We start from the raw sequence: 18,814 nt of genomic DNA, 5'->3' as shown, positions 1-18,814 counted from the left end.
CCATTTTCCCCCGAGGTTTAGCAGGTGGCTATGATACTGTTTGGTAAACAGATTTTGTCTTGTTTTACAGCTCAATGGATCCATATTCCTCTTTTCCATTTACAGTGTGGGGAGGAATATGGGGTCATTGCTGTACAAGAAAAGTCTGCTTTTTGCCCTGCCAAAAACTTCATTACGTCACCAAGGCAAGGAATCATACAATTGGCTATCTGCTAAAATACATTAGGGGAAAAGAAAACGGTGTAAAAAAAAAAATACAGTTGCCCCTCAGTATCCATAGGGGTTGGTTCCAGGACTTCCCACCCTTGGATACCAAAATCTGGATGCTCAAATCCCTGAAATAAAATAGGGTAGTATTTGCATATAACCTATGCACATCCTCCCATATATGACAAATAACATCTAGGTTTCTAATAATATCTAATACAATGTAAATGTTATATAAAGTCTTCCTTTCCTGTTTACCTTGTCTGGAGCATTTTTTTTTCTTTTTCTTTTTTTTGGCAGGGGGGATGGAGCGTCACTCTGTTGCCCAGGCTGGAGTGCAGTGGCGCAATCTTGGCTCACTGCAAGCTCCGCCTCCCAGGTTCACACCATTCTCCTGCCTCAGTCTCCTGAGTAGCTGGGACTACAGGTGCCTGCCACCACGCCCAGCTAATTTTTTGTATTTTTAGTAGAGATGGGGTTTCACCGTGTTAGCCGGGATGGTCTCAATCACCTGACCTCGTGATCTGCCCGCCTCAGCCTCCCAAAGTGCTGGGATTACAGGTGTGAGACACCATGCCTGGCTGTCTGGTGCTTTTTTTCTTTGATATTCCTGAACTTATAACAGTAGCTAGGGCCAGGCACGGTGGCTGACACTAGTAATCCTAGCACTTTGGGAGGCTGAGGCAGGAGGATCACTTGAGGAAAGGAGTTTGAGCCCAGCCTGGACAATATTATGAGACTTCTATCTCTACTAAGAATTTAAAAATTAGCTCCATGATGTGGCACATGCATGTAGTTCCAGCTACTTAGGAGGCAGAGTCACCAGGACCGCTTAAACGCAGGAGTTCAAGAGAGCAGTGAACTATGATCACATCGCTGCATTCCAGCCTGGGCAGCAGAGTGAGACTCTGTCTCCAAAAAGTAAAACAAAAAAACAGTAGCTAGGAATAAAAACCGTAAGCTAATTCATGCACTGGCATTAATGGTATATTAACATATGTTTTGTTAAAATTAACCATTTCTTGGTTTATTAAAGTCTTGCCTAAGATATAAGTATATAAAAAATAAGACTGAAACTTTTGTCTCTGGTAGGAAATTCAGCATGTGTTGTTTAGGAAGCAATGACCAAAAAAAAGTCTAAACGTTTAGTATACATACAACTATCCATTTTTTGGGGGAATATTTTCCATCTATGGTTGGTTGATTGTAGGGTGTGGAACCCATGGACGTGGGAGCCCCACTGTATAAACTATGTCAGAGATGTATCTCATTTTTCAGCCTTTTAATTAGAAACCGAGGGAAGCTAAGAACACAGAAAGTCCTCCTGCCTAAAACAATCTAGCCTTAGCTTACTCCTGAGGCCTCAAATTCCCTATAATAGAACATCATTATTTAATTCCTTTGTAAAAATTGTAGATTTTTAAAGAATTGTTTAAATAAAAATATTCCCGGAAGGAAATAAAGCTGATTTCATGTATTAAGTATCTTGTCATTAACTTTTTTTAAAATCATGTCTTTCTAACATGGTTCTAGCTGAGTCCTGGGTCCAGCAGGACACATTGCAGATAAGGAGAAGAAAGATGGGGTCAAAGGACAGCACTGATGGAGAAGGCATGGATGATACCATAGAGGGGGCACCCACACAGCTGCAGGCAGCTTGAGGGCACTGCTTACTGAGGTTACAGAAAAGAAAGGAGGGAGGATAGCTGCAATACGTGCTGCTCATATTACACACTGATTTATAGCTAGTCCTGGCAGCAGGGGCAGTGGAAACAGTGTGATCCAACCACCTGTGTTTTTTAGATTACATTTATCACTTAGCCATGACCTTCAAGTTGGGTAACACTGAACACTTTTCCAGGGACTTTGGTGTGGATCACTTTCTGTAAATATCTCCTTGAAAGAACACAGAATTTAAATAACATTTTGACATATTTTTGCTAAAACAAAACAAAACAAAACAGAAACAAAAACAAAAAACCCAAAACAACAAAAAACCCATGTTCATTATCTAGGCTAGCTTTTGTTTTAGGATTTTTCATTTAATAGTCTGTTCTGCCCTAAGAATGAATTTGTTGTCACAGCTCCTACTTTTACTATTATTTTTAGCAAACTACTTTATTTAGTGGAATTAAAAAAAAAAAAGATCAGTTGGTTCTAGTCAACTCTTCATAATTGCTGTGTTCATCAACCTAGAGCAAAGAAGAATCCATACATATGAATTATCATTTCAGTGCCTGGACTTACTACTGTGGTTCACTATCTGACCAAGGAAGATAGGCTTACTGACCAAAGCCTTTTTCATCTTCATTTCAGAATTCAAATGTCACACTTAGAAAAACACATACATACATATAATATGTACACACTCACTCATAAATAAACACAGCGGACTCTGAAATGGTTTTACCTAACTACAGTAATAGTTATATACAGCATAATTTTTAGTTCTAATATAAGGTACTTGAGTCAGCTACATTTACATAAAAGTGAACACTTAAGTTTTGGCTCCTTGTTGCCTGTTGCATCCAACCTAATGACCATCAAAGTCTGGCTGCAGTCTACCTTTCTAGGCTTATCTCCTATTATCCTTTTTTGCATTCTATGTTCTAGCTAAAGCAGATTAATCTCTGCTCTTTGAAAACAAATGATCTATGTAAGCGTTATTCTTTTATATTCCATGTCCCTAAAGTAACTGTTCTCTTGTCTCCATAATTCAAAAATTCTATTCAAATTTCAAAGCTTGATTCAAATTTGATTTCTGCCATGGAACACTACTATGGAGCAACAGCATTTTATTTGTACTCTTACTATTATGTCAAGGGTCACTTTCCACCTTCTATTATTTGAATGTAAGTTTATTAAGACAGAAGCTACATCATGTATTATTTCAATATCCTCAGTATCTATCACAGTGTCAGAAAATGTTTATTGAACTTTAACAGATTCTCTAAAAAATATTAAATTTTACATATACATTAAAAATACGTTTATCCACAGTTTTGGTGCACTTAGTTTACAAGCAGAAGTTTTTCTTTTTCTCCACTCCATGATTTTTTTTTTTTAAGCAGAATTTTTAATAAAGAAGTTATCTACATAGATCGAGCACCATATAAGAGTAATTTTAATTTGTGAGTTAAAATTCACTTTTTGCTTACTGTAGACAATAAATTATAAATGTTTATTTTTCTAAAAGAAATTCATTTTGTTGATAATTTATATTTCCTTTGATTGGAAGGTTATCCTAGCATTGGAATCTATGTATTTGAGGGATTGTATGTGCAATTTAAGATACATTTAATCCTATTATTTGTCAAGTGAATATTCCAGAAATTACTGACCTTTTTAATACTGAAAATGAAATCTGCCTGTGCAGACTACATCCTATTAGTAACTAACTCCTGGGCTCAAGTCATCTTCCCACCTCAGCTTCTGGAATACCTGGGACTACAGGAATGCATCACCACACTCACGTATTTTTAAATTTTTTGTAGAGATGAGGTCTCACTATGTTGCTCAGGCTGATCTTGAAATCTTGTGACTTCTGAGCTCAAATGATTCTCCCTTCCTGAAGGACTGGGACTACAGTCGTGAGCCACAGTGGCCAAAGACAATTCTCTTTAAGAGAGAAAATACTTCTGTTTTCGCTTTTTTCTTTTTTTTTTTTTTGCAGGGGGAGGGGGATGGTGAGGTGGGGGAGGTGATGAATTTAACTGTACTGAAAATGGTACAAGGAAATCAAACTGCAGAAGAAAACAGTACCATATTTAGTCAGATTTTAGTTTTGGGTTTTCCCCAGACATTGCAGGCCAAATTAGAGTTATGATGAGGAAATCCTTTCAGTCCTCACGGACCAGACTTGGCTCTATAAAACATAATCAAGTCCCATTATACAACCTAGGTGTTAGGAAGCAACTACAGGTTTCAAGGTAGATCTGGGCAACACGCAGACACCTCCATTTCTGAGGCTGAAGGAAACATGCACCAGTGCTAACTGCCACACATATGAAAAATGTGAACTCCTAGCATGGTGAGAATAGCTGTATGCTGAATACCATTTAGTTTAGTAAGTAGTTATTTGTTGAATATCTTATGAATTCAAGTAACAGAGCACTTCTGATACAACAGTGCTTCGGCCTACATAGTATTCTGAAAGGAGTCCCAAATAGCTCAATTTTACTTTGGGTATTTTCTGCTTAATAAAAAAAGTGAAGCAATCTGGTACGAAGAATTAAGTTATTACAGTGTTATTGCTGTTGTAAGGACCAAACTTACTGCAACAACATATCAAGAACTCTAGGAATAAATTGTGTGTGGGCTATCTAAATTTATCAAAGTCTAAATAAATCTCTAAATGATTCTAGATGATAATTTAAAATTTAAATTACTCATTCAACAAATGCAGAGTATCAATGTTGTAGCAGCCACTGTATCAGGCCCTGGAGAGAAACAGTGAGCATACTGGGTATGTGCTCAACTTTCATGACTACAATTTAGTAGGAACACACACAAGAAGCCGGGCGCGGTGGCTCATGCCTGTAATCCGAACACTTTGGGAGGCCAAGGCGGGTGGATCACTTGAGATCAGGAGTTGGAGGCCAGCCTGGCCAACATGGCAAAACCCCATCTCTACTAAAACTACAAAACTTAGCAGGGCGTGGCGGTGCACTCTTGTGATCCTAGCTACTTGGGAGGCTGAGGCAGGAGAACTGCTTGAACCCGGGAGGCAGAGGTTGCAGTGAGCAGAGATCACACCACTGCACTGCAGCCTGGGCAACAGAGCAAAAGACTCTGTCTCTTTAAAAAAAAAAAAAAAAAAAGTAAATTACGTGTGTAAGGTATGGAGGCATAATCAGAAAAGATGTGAAGGTGGAGATGGGGTGTGCCTACCACAGGAAAATTACAGAGTTGATAGAGTGCTTTACTTGCTGTTCAACTACTCACCCACAAGAGTAGCACTTGGTCTTGTTTATTAAGAAGGTACTCACTAGTAGTCTTATTTTAAAAATGACCCGTGTTTAACTTCACAGCCGCAGACAAGAAAAAAGGTCTAGAACCCTGAAAAATTCCCATAGCAGAAGGAAGAAAGTAAAGGAAAATATGTTTTTAAAAAATGTAGAGAAAACAGGCGAAAAGGCTGTAAGAGCTGTTTAATCATTTTAGCTATTTTCCTTATTACCATTTGTACTTTTTTTGTTTATGGTAAGATGTTTTCATGTGCCAAAATTTCTGCTTGGACTAGCAGAAAACTCATCCTGTAAGATTGTTAAATGATCCCATAACGGTTAGGAGTGCCCTGGGTCCAGGCAGAAATCCAAAGATGGAGCTAATACGTGTGACCCGCAGCTCTACTTCAGAATGCAGATGCACAGATATTTTGAACAGTTCCGAGCTCAATGTCCACTGAATATGCACTCATACTTAAACAAAGTGAAGCTTTTGAGTTAAATGGCAGACTGCCTCAGCAACAATTTTGCTCTTGTTTTCAAGTTCTTATTTCGTGATTTGAAGCTTTTGACCTTCCTAGCATGTTCTTTCTGAACGCTTTCGCAGATGGTTGGTTATGGTGGGAAGCAGTCGTTCTAGCGTAAAGACGTTCTAATTCTAACTTACCTTAGGTAACCTATAAGGACAGCTTACATTCACTCTCCTATTTGAAAATAAAAACCCAACAGAATTCACATGATGGAAGCAAATCATGCCACAACCTACTATTAGAGACTGGAGGGAAACGCACAAAGATTAATGAACAAGAAAGAAAAACACTTCAAAAATTACAGTATTTGGAAAAGACATGCCTTTATGTACACTAAAACTAATTGAAAAAAATTAAATGCAGTTTGCTAGGAGTCTTACAAGTACCAACAGCATGTTCACTGCTTAGGATCCTTAGTGGCAGTGTTTACCCGGCTCGCCTGCCCCTATGTCTCCTTTCCTCTTCTTGACTTTTTTTTTTTCTTGAGATGGAGTTTCGCTCTTGTCGCCCAGGCTGGAGTGCAATGGTGCCACCTCAGCACTGCAACCTCCCACTCCCAGGTTCAAGAGGTTCTCCTGCCTCAGCCTCTCGAGTTGCTGGGACTACAGGTGCGTGCCACCAAACCCGGCTAATTTTTGTATTTTCAGTAGAGACAGGGTTTCACCATGTAGGCTTAGGCCAGGCTGGTCTTGAACTCTTGACCTCAGGTGATCCGCCACCCCCCTCCCAGCCTCCCAAAGTGCTGGGATTACAGGCGTGAGGCACTCCGTCCGGCCCTCTTCTCGACTTTCTATCCCTCCTCCTCAACACCCTTTCCTTCTGGAAATGGGTTTTGGGGTGGTTAACCAAGCCCAGGGAAACTTGCGTGGCCCAGCATCTTCCGTCCGCTGCAGGAGAAGCACACGCCCCAGCCCCGGGTCAGCAAGACGCGAGAAGGCGGCCACTCCGGGCGTCCCCGAGCTGAGGCCCGCGGTCGCCTGACAGGTAGGGCGGGGGACAGGCGGCGGGAGTGCATACGGTGGGCGCTGGGGGGAAGTTCTGGACGCCAAGGGGCCACTAAAAAACAGCACAGTCTTGAGCCTTCGCTCTTCACCTAAGCCAGTGAGCGCCCTCCGCAAAGTCTCTGTGGCGGTAACCATTGGGGGTTCGCCTCCAAACCCAGGAATACACCTCAAAAACGCTCCCACACCGTAAGACACTGTCCTTCAACACAAAGGACACCCTGTGTCTAGTCCCCGACACTACGTAGCTCTGAAACCACCGAAAGCCAGAACCCCCGCGCTGATACGCGAACGTGGAAATGGGGGTAGAGAGGAGAGGTGGAGGCCACGCTCTCGCGGGATCTCCCCTACAGCCGTCGTCTTCTGGCCCGCCAAGGCCTCGCGTTGTTTGGGCTTGGGGGGCGGAGCGAGCCCTGAGGGGGCGGGGTCAGATGGGGGCGTCTCCCGGCCTTGTTGACTTTGGCGTCCGCGGGGAGCTGCCCCCGTGCCCGTGACTCTCTGCGCATGCTCTGTCTCCGGCGGCTCCGGAGGCTGGGACGCTCTGGCTGCTCCAGTCGCGGGTCCGGGCCCCGCCTCTCCACTCGGCGGTGGTGTCCGTGTTGTTGTTATTGTGGTGGTGGCGGCGTCTGGCTGCTGCGGACCCCGCCGAGTCCTAGCGTCTGGCCTGCGCGCCGTTGCCCGCGCCACAGGTAACGCTGCCGCCAGCGGGGGCTCGGGGTCGTGGGGTGTGCGCGTCCCGCGTGCTGTGGCCGGGCGGGCGACTGGGATACGCTCGGAGGCTAGCGAGCCACGGGGACGGCAGCCGAGAGTCGGGGGCAGGGGGACCTAAGGACAGGCAGGTCGGGGGCCGGGAAACGGAGGGGTTGCGGGGCAGGTTGAGGGAGGGACGGACCCGGGGCAGAGGACTCGGGAGGTCGGAGAGTCGAAAGGGGCCCAGCGAAGCCTGGAGGTCTGGAGCCGGGGTCCCTGGGGCCGGGGAGGTCGGGGGCCCGAGGGAGGCCGGGGCGCCGCGTCGTCAGGCCCGTCCTTCGGCTCTGACCTGGGCTTGGGGACCAGAGTCCCCAGGCTGGCGTCGTGAGATGCACGCGGGCCCCTTAGGGCCGTTTTGGATCCGCCCAGTGACTTCTGTTGTTTTGGTTTTGGAGGAAGAGAATCCAATCTACGTAGGCTCGGGGAAGCCTCGGGTGCTGGGAGGGGACTGAGAGGTTATAGCAGGCGCCCAGGGCTCTTTTTGTGTTTGTGAGCGTCTACTACCGTTCAGGAGAAGTGCTGTGCCCGCGTTTTGCTTGGGGGATTTCAGACACCGGCATGGAGAGGACCCACGGGGAGAACCCGAGGGAGTAATTTTGCAAATCCAAGATTTTTTGGAACTTCTCTAATTCTGTTTTCGTGTGTGCTCTTTTTAGAATCGAGAAACTAGAGCTATATTTTTAACATTACAAATCAGAAGAATGTGCTAGGGAGGAAAAAAGTATGCGTTTAGCAGTGTTTTTCCCCCATTTATCATTTTTTAATTACAAAAGTACTGCGTGCTCTTTGAGAAAAAATGAAGCAGCCAAACAATGAAGAAACCTGCCCTCTCTCGAGCCCTTTTCCCCATATTTCCCCTTCTTACTACCTAGGTTAGCCAGTCGCCAAGTGTGGTGGGTAGTTATTCAGAATTTTTTTTTCTGTGCATTTAATGAGTGTGCTTTAGAAACAAGATTGGGATCATATATAGTACAGTATAACGTTTTATTAGCCAACAATGCATCATGGATATTCCTCCATTTTATTACTCGCCTCATTCTTTTTGAAAACATTATTACTATGTATTAGAGAATCCAATCTACGTAGGCTCGGGGAAGGCTTTTCTTTATTGTTAAACATGGTTGCCAAGTTTTCAGTAATCAGTAGCTTTGAAAAGGGCTACAAGCCAATATTTTGAAACAGTGTGGCAAAACTTTCAGAATGTCGGAGGCCCGACGAGATTACTTTCGTATTAAGCAGATTGAGTAATAATGTTTACATACTGCTTAATGGTAGTTTACATAAGGCTGGATGACTCCATAAAACATAAGGTTGCTGAATTAGTTTACTTTTTTTTTTGAGTTCATATTTTCGAAGTAAATTTTAATTCCATATGGTCAGTTGAACACTTGTAATTACTTTAACATGAAGTAGCTAATATGTGAAGGAAAGGTAAGGTAGGAAAGGTAGAAAGCTAGTGGCCCTAGCCTGAGACAAAAAAAAAGCAACGGGGATTAAATATTTTGGTAAGTAAGCCGTAGGGAGTAAACTGGAAGTGGAAGGGTGATACTGCACTGCCGACTATTAAGTAAGACAGAAATATAGGTAATCCCCATTGTATGCTGTATTTCTGTGTGCAGAAGAGCTGGAGGCTTTGTTGATTTAATCACTAGCCTATATTTATTAAAAATGTACTGTGTGTTCATCTTGGTGCTAGCTTCCAGGGAAAGAACAACTGAGGAAGATAATCACGAACAATGTCAGGTTCTAAACATGCATAGCCTGAAATTTTAAGCCAAATTGTGTATTTTATTATTTAGAAACTGCTTGAAAGGAATAAAATATATCCGTGACATTTTAGTTATTTTTGGTGATAATATGCTCATATATTTCTCATAACAACAACATAACTGGCATTCTATAGAGTAACAACATAATATGCTCATATATTTCTCATAACAACAGCAACATAACTTCTCATTCTATAGAGTAATAAACAGAAGCTTTGAGAGAGAAAACTGCTCAAGATCTCACTGCCCCCTTTTTTTGTGTGTGTGTAATAGTGCGTGTTTATATTCAGGAGTACTTAATCCAAGAACCTATGTTTTCTGCTCTTGTTTTACCTCCTGTGAATGAAAACTGCCTTATAAAATTGTTGCCCGTACGGTTTTTTTCAGCTTTCTTTGAAATGCTCCTTACAAAATAACTACATGAATATAATCACGTGCATTTAAAATAGTCTAGAGAATATAGTGTGAAACGATAATGGTATTTTTTTAGATGAGGTTTCTGGTGGCATATTACTAAAATTTTAAACTCCTTGATCTTATGCTGTTAACCAAGAAGATGGGGATTTGTGTTACTTTAGACACTGCTGGGTGCCATGGTAAATTGGGATATTATTGTAAATTGTAGCTCTCAGCTGCGTATTCCTTACAAACTCAGAAGGATAATCTCACATCAGTAAACATTTTTATGAATGTAGTTGAACTTGTGAACTAATGTGCTAGAAAGAATACCAAGAGGGCCCTAAAAAAGTCTAAAAAGATTAAAAGTTACTTATATCATTCTTGGTATTTAAAAATATTTGGTAGTCCCTTAAAATGCGTAATGACAGGCATAATATTGTGGTTTATTAATCTTTTTTCATTTTCCATTAGATGTGGCAACTACATAGTTGGAAGAAATGTGGTGGCCGGGCGTGGTGGCTCACGCTTGTAATCCTAGCACTTTGGGAGGCCGAGGCAGGTGGATCATCTGAGGTCAGGAGTTCGAGTCCAACCTGGCCAACATGGTGAAACCCCGTCTCTACTAAAAATACAAAAATTAGCCGAGTGTGGTGGTGGGCACCTGTAATCCCAGCTACTCAGGAGGCTGAGGCAGGAGAGTTGCTTGAACCTGGGAGTCGGAGTTGCAGTGAGCCAAGATCGCTCCACTTCACTCCAGCTTGGGCAAAAGAGTGAGATTCTGTCTCAAAAATAAATAAATAAATAAATAAATGGGACAAATACTAAAATTAATAAAGCATGGTCAGTTGTAATCTGTATTTGAGAAGAAACCAAAATATAGGAAAAGCTTTGACGTTTTACTGGCAATTGTTAAGGATGGTAATTGGATTCATACCTAAGTGGCGTATCTGCCATTGATTATCTCTCGGTAACTTAACATTGGATGTTGGATGTGAGTGGGTTTTATAGTTAGGTGCCACAGAAATATTTCAGCCCCCTAAAGACGCTTTTAGAATATGGTAAGGTTTTTCAGCTGTTGAAGTGGGGAAGGGTTGGGAATCGAACACTATGTGTATGTATATTCGCAAAAATTAATGAGAGATATTGCTGATGGGAAGAAATAGCGTATTTTCCAATTTAACCTGAAAATCCTTTTTGAAACATATATGCACGGGTAGCCAGAAATAAATCAACTTTATGTCTTGATACAAGAGATGCATCATGTATGATTTCTAGAGCTTAAAATATTCTTGGGGCTTAAACACTAATTTGCATAAAACACTCTTCTGTGTTTTCTACTGAGCACTCTTCCGTAACTTGCAGACTCTTAAAAACCTTTTATGATAATCATATTATCAATTGGTGAAGTCAGTTCAGTTTATAATCTAAAGTTATAATGAGCATTGAAAGAGCTGCAGAATGTGAAATGCTGTGAAGGTCTGTCTTGGTGACTTTCACAAACTGGCACCTCCAACTCACCCTTCTTGGGGCCTTTGTTCATTTTTCTCTCTCACTTCCTGAATTTCAGATAGGTGTTGCCTTTAGGTGTTACCTTAGGTTTAGTTCTTTTCCTTTTTGGAATTCGTTCTCTCCTTTGGCAATCCCACACAGATCCATGGTTTCAACTGCTCATTCCCCACACCCTCTTTGCTGAGGCTTCCAATTCTGTATCATCGGCCTTATTTTAATTCCTAAGCTTCAGATTTACCAACGTTGTTCTCCCTGATCAACTTAGTAGCTGTAATTTTGTAATCTTGAATCAGTAGATTCAGAATTAAACTTCTTTTGCAAGCCTGATTCTTCTTCCTTGTTTATATTAATGACCTTAGCATTTTCTTAGTCATCTAGACTCAAAATCAAAAGGTCATCCTTGTTTCTTCTCTCTCTCCTTTTCTTAGAATTTTTTTTTTTGGTCATTTTACTGCATTGTGGTTCCTGATTTCGCTTATCTTTTTTCAATTCTTCCAGTAGTCATATACACAACAAGAGACATTAATCTCTTGGTTTGCCATTCATTGTGAATACTGCTTATTAATTGTCCTAAATGTAGTCCTGATCAGGTTCCCTGCCTGATGACAGGCAAACAAAACAAATTCACTTGGGTGTTTTTATGTCAGTCAATGTGCTGAATCGTTTTTTCTCATGTGGTCATTATAATTTATATTATCCCCATTCTACAGGTGAAGAAATTGGAACTTCATGATCTTGAAGGAGTTGTTAGTAGGTAGAAGAGCTGGAATTTGAATCCCAACATGTCTTCTTGCAAGTCTGTGTTCTTGACCACTGTGCCTCTGCCGAGTGGCTCCTGATCCACTCTGGAAGAAAGCCCGAGTTACTCAGTGTTCCCTTTTGACTTCAGTGCCCCTTTCAAAACTTATTTCTTGTTTTAGTTAAACTTTAAGTTACATTCTTTATGTTCCAGCAGCTGTTCCAAAAAGAATGTAAACTTCAGTTTTACTTTACTTTTTTTGTTTCTCATGCATTTCCATTTCTTGGAATTTTTTTCTTTCTCCCATCTCTGCCTTTAGGAGTCCTCCATGTAAAAGTCTAGTTTATACAGCGTACACCATATTTCCCTAGAGCCCCCACCTCCCAGTCTGTGTAGTATAGTAGTAAAATCTCCTGCACATTCATACAGCTGTTTAACCTATGATGATACTTTTTACTCTAAATTTGTTTTGAGTACTCTAACAGTTGTAATTGGATTATATAAGATACTTGAAGCACAAACTATGTCTTACTGTTCCTTGTGTCTTGTGCTCAGGAAGTATGGGTAAATAAGTATGAAAATGATCCCTGGTAAACTACCCCTTTCAATGGTATTTAAGCAGTATATTTGATTTTAGTTTCTCTCTGTGTCTCTCTCTCTCGTTCTCTCACACACACACGCACTAGCTTGTTAGAATTTTTAATTGTGTGTGTCCATAACAGAACTAAATTTCTTGTGGGCTATCATGAATTCTTTGTTTTCAGATTATAAGGTAATTATGTTGTTTATTTAAGACAGATCAGTGCTGTTTTTCTGTGTGCACATATCCTTTCTTGGTACTGTATATAAATTAAAAAAAAAATGATTTACCATGTGAATTATTTTCCATGCTGTTGAGTCAGACAAGTTTTCTAATGAGTGCAATATTCTCATAAACTCTCTGATCTTATAGTTTCTTTAAGCTTACATAGATGTGAAAGATGGAGTACAACTCTGTCTATATTTTAGTATTGTTTTATTTCTTTTGGTGATATCAGGAAGCTCCAGTTGTACAATCAGCTGAAATGCCCTCACACAGGTTATACATAATTCTTACATTGCTGAAGAGTTCATATGAAATTTCAGACTTTCTTAAAATAATCTATCGATATTAATGGTTGTCATGCAGAAGTTACAGTTTTTTCTTATATCTGCCATTGCGCCCTGTATTGTTTATAGTTTAGCTAACTAATAAGTGATTATTCTTGCTTTATAAAGTAAAAATATAATTCTGTTAGGAATTGTGAACGTAGGATATCTTGGTGATGGGAAGAGACGTTTTCTTTTTGGAATGTTAAAATGCATGCTCATAAAGGAATGAGACTGATTCTCAGACTAATCCGTTTGTAGTCTACCTGCCTTTAGCTTTATAAAATGTTAATCATAAATATTTCTTTGAAGATACAAGTTGTAAGCGAGTTTAAAATAATTCACTGACTTTAAAAATAGGTAATATAGTCACATGTTTCAAATTTTAAGTGATACAAAAAATATATAAACTGAAAATGTGTCTTCAACAGCCTCCCATTTTCCCCCTGGAAAGTAGTCATTTATCTCTAGAATGATATAATAGAAACTATTTATTTGTATGTACAAAGAAATATGAATAAATTTCTTTTTCTTTCCACTTACATAAAGATGAGAGACACTGCTGTTTTTTCACTTGGATTTTCACATGACAGTGAGGAGATAAAGAACTACTTCATTCTTAAAAAAAATTTCAGCCTCAGAGTATATTATATGTAGTTACAGCTGTAGATTGTATATCAATTATAATTGATTTAACTATATTCCCTACTAATGAGCATTTAGTTTCCGACTATTACAACCATTGTGACAACACTTTGAAGGAAGAAAAGTAAAAAGTAGGTGGTCTTTCCTTGTAGGGGAAAATAAAGTTTGAAAGCTGAAATGGGCTTTTTGGTTCCTTTTCTGACCTGATGATTAGTGTGTAAGTGAATGGAGAGAACTATGGGGTTATGTGAAGACATTTGCTAGAATCCATAATTAACAGTTGAGTTGGAAGAGTTGGGATGGTAGTGGTGATGGGTAGCAGCTGCCATGACAAACGATCCACTCTGGGCAAGGGTCAGCCCTGCATGTATTAGCCGTTCAGTGTTCAGAAAGGATACCTGGTATCTGGAGTTTGGTGTCTGCATCTATAGCCTATGCTGGTGTATTTAACATAGGAAACCTATTCAGGGGTTGAATTTAGATCCCTTTGTGTCATCTAGAAGGAAATGTTGTGGCTTGCAATATTTTATGTGGTCATTAATCTTTTTATTGAAAAATGATTGTATATACAGAAATAAGATTTAAATTACTAAATTAAATGAAGTTAAATAAGCAGGCCCCCATCATCCGTGTCTGCTCCTCATGGTTTGCTGGGGTAATGGTTTTTTGACAGTTTGGTATGAATCCTTTCGGACTTACATATAAACAGAAACAGTATATTCATGCATATTAAAAATGTCAGTCAGAATTCTATTGAATAACAAGTAAATGGAATGAATGTAAAAGTCAGAATCTTTAACAAGAGAAGAAGGTGTTGGTGGGATACCAGGTAAATATATAGTGAAAATTCCTTTAGATCCAAGGGGGCTGTAAATACACACTGTTATTGTGTAAACGGTACTACCTATTTAGCCTGTGTAGCTAGTTTTAGCAGGTATTTCTGCAGATCATTTAAGGTTTCTCAAGCTATAATATATATGTATTTTTAAAAATAGTGGCATATAATTTATTGAATAATGATATATTCTCTTTATTTTCCAGACATTCTATGCTAAATTTGGGATTTGAGTGTTTTTTTTTTTTTTTGGCTTTTTTTGAGACAGGGTCTTGCTGTGTCACCCAACCTGGAGTGCAGTAGTGCGATCTCGGCTCACTGCAACCTCCACCTCCTGACCTCGAGCAATCCTCCCACCTCAACCTCCCCAGTAGCTGGGATTACAGGCATGTGCCACTATGCTTGGCTAATGTGTTTTTTTTCTTTCATTTTTTGTAGAGATAGGCGTCTCAGTGTGTTGCCCAGGCTTGTCTCAAAACTCGTGGGCTCAAGCCATCCTCCTGCCTTGTCCTCCCAAAGTGGATTAGAGGAGTGAGCCACCTTGCCCGACCTCATGTCATTTATTTTTAGGGTGGTATGTATATGCTGCCTACGTTCATATGGTTTAGATTTATTTTTAACAGTGGTTCATTTGCACTGACCCATTTCTGAGCTCCTGTGATTCTCTCTTTGGTCAATTATACTTTCCTAGATATTGTGAACATAATAAGTAAAAGCTCATTTATTTGATTTTGCTTTTTTCCCTGTATAACCGCAGTAGAAATTTATTGTGGAAAGACTAGAAAATACGGATAAAGAAAAGGAGAAACAGGTTAACAGGGATGTTATCATCTAGGGCTTGTATGGTTTTTAATTCTGAGGGAACTCTGTGTTAAATGAAAACACCATGAGAAATGTCCAGCTTTATGTCTTGCTGCCATATAAGGCAGATGCATTTGGTGATAGAAGAATGGAAAATGTGAGTGCTTGCATTTTCTCTGACCTGGTTGCATCTGTGCTAGGAAGTGGTGCTTTAAGTAACCAAGGTTGTGGTAAGGCCTTGGCTTAACATTGTTAGGGGATGTCTACATTTGTACAGCCAAGCACATGGGTGTTTAGGTATTGGTTATGGGAGCCACAGGTGTGCTGGTGGGTGGATCAGTCAGTGCGTCTCTGTCACTGCTATTGCTTAAGTAGTATAGAGGTTTTGTTCTGATTACATATCATTATATCTTTGTAGTCCATATTTAAAATATTGGGCCTTGAATAGAAGGAACTATTTAGAAATGTCATAGCTCAAAAAGCAAATGCAAAACAGTCTTTGTTTTAGAAGGATGGTTTATCTCTGTTACTCCTGTAAGTCTTGGTATTCTAAGTTTTCATGTTTTCATTATAGGCTCTTGGTGGCTAGAGCAGATTTAAAATTTTCTGGTCAGTCTTCATACTCAACTGTATAAGAACAAATTTTGGAACATGCAAAGGCAGCCACTCTAATTTTAGTTTCAAGGAAAAGCCTACGAGTGTTCTATACTGATTTAACATGCATTGTAAATCCCATTGTGAAAGAATTATTTTAAATGCATCTAAACCATTTTAATGGGCTTGACTTTTCCCTGTAAATAGAGTAATTTGAACCTTTATTTTTTAATGAACCAGAGAAATTAGAAATGGAAAGATTTAGGCATTTCTACAATGATCTATATAAATATCTGTGAATTATAACCATTCATGCAGTTGATTTGGCTTTAAAGGAAAGGGAGGTAATCCCCTTGGACTTAAAGTTTAGTTTAATTACCTCATTATTTATGACAAAAAGGCTTTATATAAGCTTTTTTTGTTGTTGTTGTTGTTGTTAAGGACTTGTTCAGTTATCACTGTCGAGTAATCACTGGTTTTATTGTATCTAGGCAGCACTTAATAAAATTAATTCACTTCACACTTACATATGTATGTGTATACATGTATGTGTATGTGTATACACTAATATATATATGCGTGTATATTCACATAGAATATAATATAAATGGCATTCCCTGTACTGCTTCAGGAAAACTGACACTTTCTGTGGGAATGGTGCTTCCTGGCATTTTGTAGTCAGCATGAGACCCTGTTAAATTTGATACTTTTCACATTTTCATGTAACTTTGCGTCTTGTCAAAGAGGTAGGAAAGTACTATTATTCCTATTTTATAGATGCATGAGCTAAAATTCAAAGTGACTTCGATTTCCTCAATCTGCTTTATTTTCTATAAAATGGTGGTATCAGACTCAGCAATCAACATTGTTGAAAGAAATAGGGTTTAATGTGAGATAGATCTAGAACTAAACCCCAGTTTTGCCTCCTCCTAGCTGTAAAAGGTTAACGAAGTTATTTAATCCCTTTCCTTCGTTTCGCATCCCTAAAAGTAATGCTGTTACAAAAAATTTTATGAAGACTGAAATGTGTTAATATACTTAAAACACCTCAAAGCTTTATGCTGTAAGTGCTTAATTAATGGTAGTTGCACTAATAATCAGTAATAAAAGTTATATATTATTTTGTGAGTCATATGCTACTTTTCAGAGATTATGAGATCAATTAACACTTGACAGAAAGTGACGAACCTAACCTAGAAGCAATATCCACTTTCAGTAGAGGCCAAACTTGGACTTATAACCTCATGGTCTCTTACCAATATTGTAGGTAGTGAGTGAGGAGTTAACAATAACAACAAAAGGCCTAGGAAAAGCAAGGAGAATGTGTCCTATATAGTCAGGGACGGACTGTGGAGTCACATTAGACCCAACATAATTGTGTGTAAAATAAAGCAGATTTGAATCATCTAGTCACACAAAAAAGAAACGAGAAATTACTGCAGTGAGAGAGCAAAGCAATTCCAGAGGGTGGAATGCTTTTACTGTGTGTGTTGGTCTCTGAGGTGCTCCTGGCATACCATTATCATAATATTCCTCATAATGACCCTGAGCCACTAAGAAGTGGTTGAGTTATGCTGGGTAATTCGCTAAGACTGTAGAACTGATACACTATATAAAGACTTTCATTAGTTTGTTTTTAATCTTTGGATCTTAAAAGAGTATTTTTCAGTTACCAGTAACGTTAATTTGTTTTACTCGGTGCTAGATAAAAATTATTAAATTTTTTAGAATCAAATGAAGTATGTACATTATTTCATTTGATTCTTAAAACTAAGGTAGGTCATAGAAAGGTTAATGGCCAATGGTAAAATAAAGGCTATGAGTTCGGACTTTCATGAATATGTTTGATTCTGGATCTCTTTCTCATTGTTACCCCAAAGCTTATTTATAAAGGTCAGGGCCTGCTGATTTCTTTTCATACCCTGTAGTGCCTTCTACTGTGGGAGCATTAAAAAAATCAGGTCCTGCTCCTAAATGTGTTAATATTTTGTTATCTAGTGTATCTTCACATTCATTTTTTTGTGATACACAAAAGTCATTTACCTGCAGGGGAATCTGTTTTTAAAAGGATGCTCCAGGCCGGGCGCGGTGGCTCAAGCCTGTAATCCCAGCACTTTGGGAGGCGGAGATGGGCGGATCACGAGGTCAGGAGATCGAGACCATCCTGGCTAACCCGGTGAAACCCCGTCTCTACTAAAAAATACAAAAAAACTAGCCAGGCGAGGTGGCGGGCACCTGTAGTCTCAGCTACTCGGGAGGCTGAGGCAGGAGAATGGCGTAAGCCCGGAAGGCGGAGCTTGCAGTGAGCCAAGATCCGGCCACTGCACTCCAGCCTGGGCAACAGAGCGAGACTCTATCTCAAAAAAAAAAAAAAAAAAAGGATGCTCCCTCTTGAGGCCCAACCTGGAATCCTCCTGCATTGAAGTGACAGTTTTGAATCTACTACTATATCCTGTTGGATGCCAACAGCTAAGAAAAGGTATGGACCATCATATACAGGGTCTTACTCTATTGAACTGAACTTCTGTAAGCACTCAGAATGAATCTGTATGGTAGCTTTCTACTATCCTAAAAGTAAGGTCAGGAATTAGGAATGAACTGTAAACAGTTTTAAACTTGAAGTTTATATTTAGGCACAGTTTCTTCTAATAGAGTAAGATACTAGAAATTATGAAAACTTGGCCGGGCGTGATGGCTTATGCCTGTAGTCCCAGCACTTTGGGAGGCCAAGGTGGGCGGATCACAAGGTCAAGAGATCGAGACCATCCTGGCCAACATGGTGAAACCCTGTCTCTACTAAAGATACAAGAAAATTAGCTGAGTGTGATGGCGCTGAGTGTGGTAGCTGTAATTCAGCTACTTGAGAGACTGAGGCAGGAGAATCGCTTGAACCCAGGAGACAGAGGTTGCAGTGAGCCGAGATTGTGCCACTGCACTCCAGCCTGGTGACAGAACAAGACT

General features: G+C 39.9%; 1 protein-coding gene across 5 annotated transcripts in view; it reads left to right on the top strand.

The window, feature by feature from the left end:
* Window positions 1-7,113: 7,113 nt before the first annotated feature.
* The window catches only part of PCMTD1 (protein-L-isoaspartate (D-aspartate) O-methyltransferase domain containing 1), an 81,483-nt gene continuing 69,782 nt past the window's right edge, over window positions 7,114-18,814 (top strand). For 3 of the 5 annotated variants that reach the window (XM_025394478.1, XM_025394474.1, XM_025394476.1), the window contains exon 1: window positions 7,114-7,373. Coding sequence is in view for 1 of the 5 variants with exons in the window: in XM_025394475.1 (XP_025250260.1) it covers window positions 7,189-7,373 (185 nt within the window). In the remaining 4 variants the exon portion in view is untranslated. The remainder of the gene's footprint in view (window positions 7,374-18,814) is intronic. The other 2 variants (XM_025394475.1, XM_025394477.1) reach the window with 2 other exon arrangements.

The sequence above is a fragment of the Theropithecus gelada genome, chromosome 8 (genome assembly GCF_003255815.1).
Source record: "Theropithecus gelada isolate Dixy chromosome 8, Tgel_1.0, whole genome shotgun sequence".
NCBI lineage: Eukaryota > Metazoa > Chordata > Mammalia > Primates > Cercopithecidae > Theropithecus > Theropithecus gelada.
The sequence above is the reverse complement of the archived record's forward strand: the minus strand, read 5'-3'. Positions and strand labels throughout refer to the sequence as shown.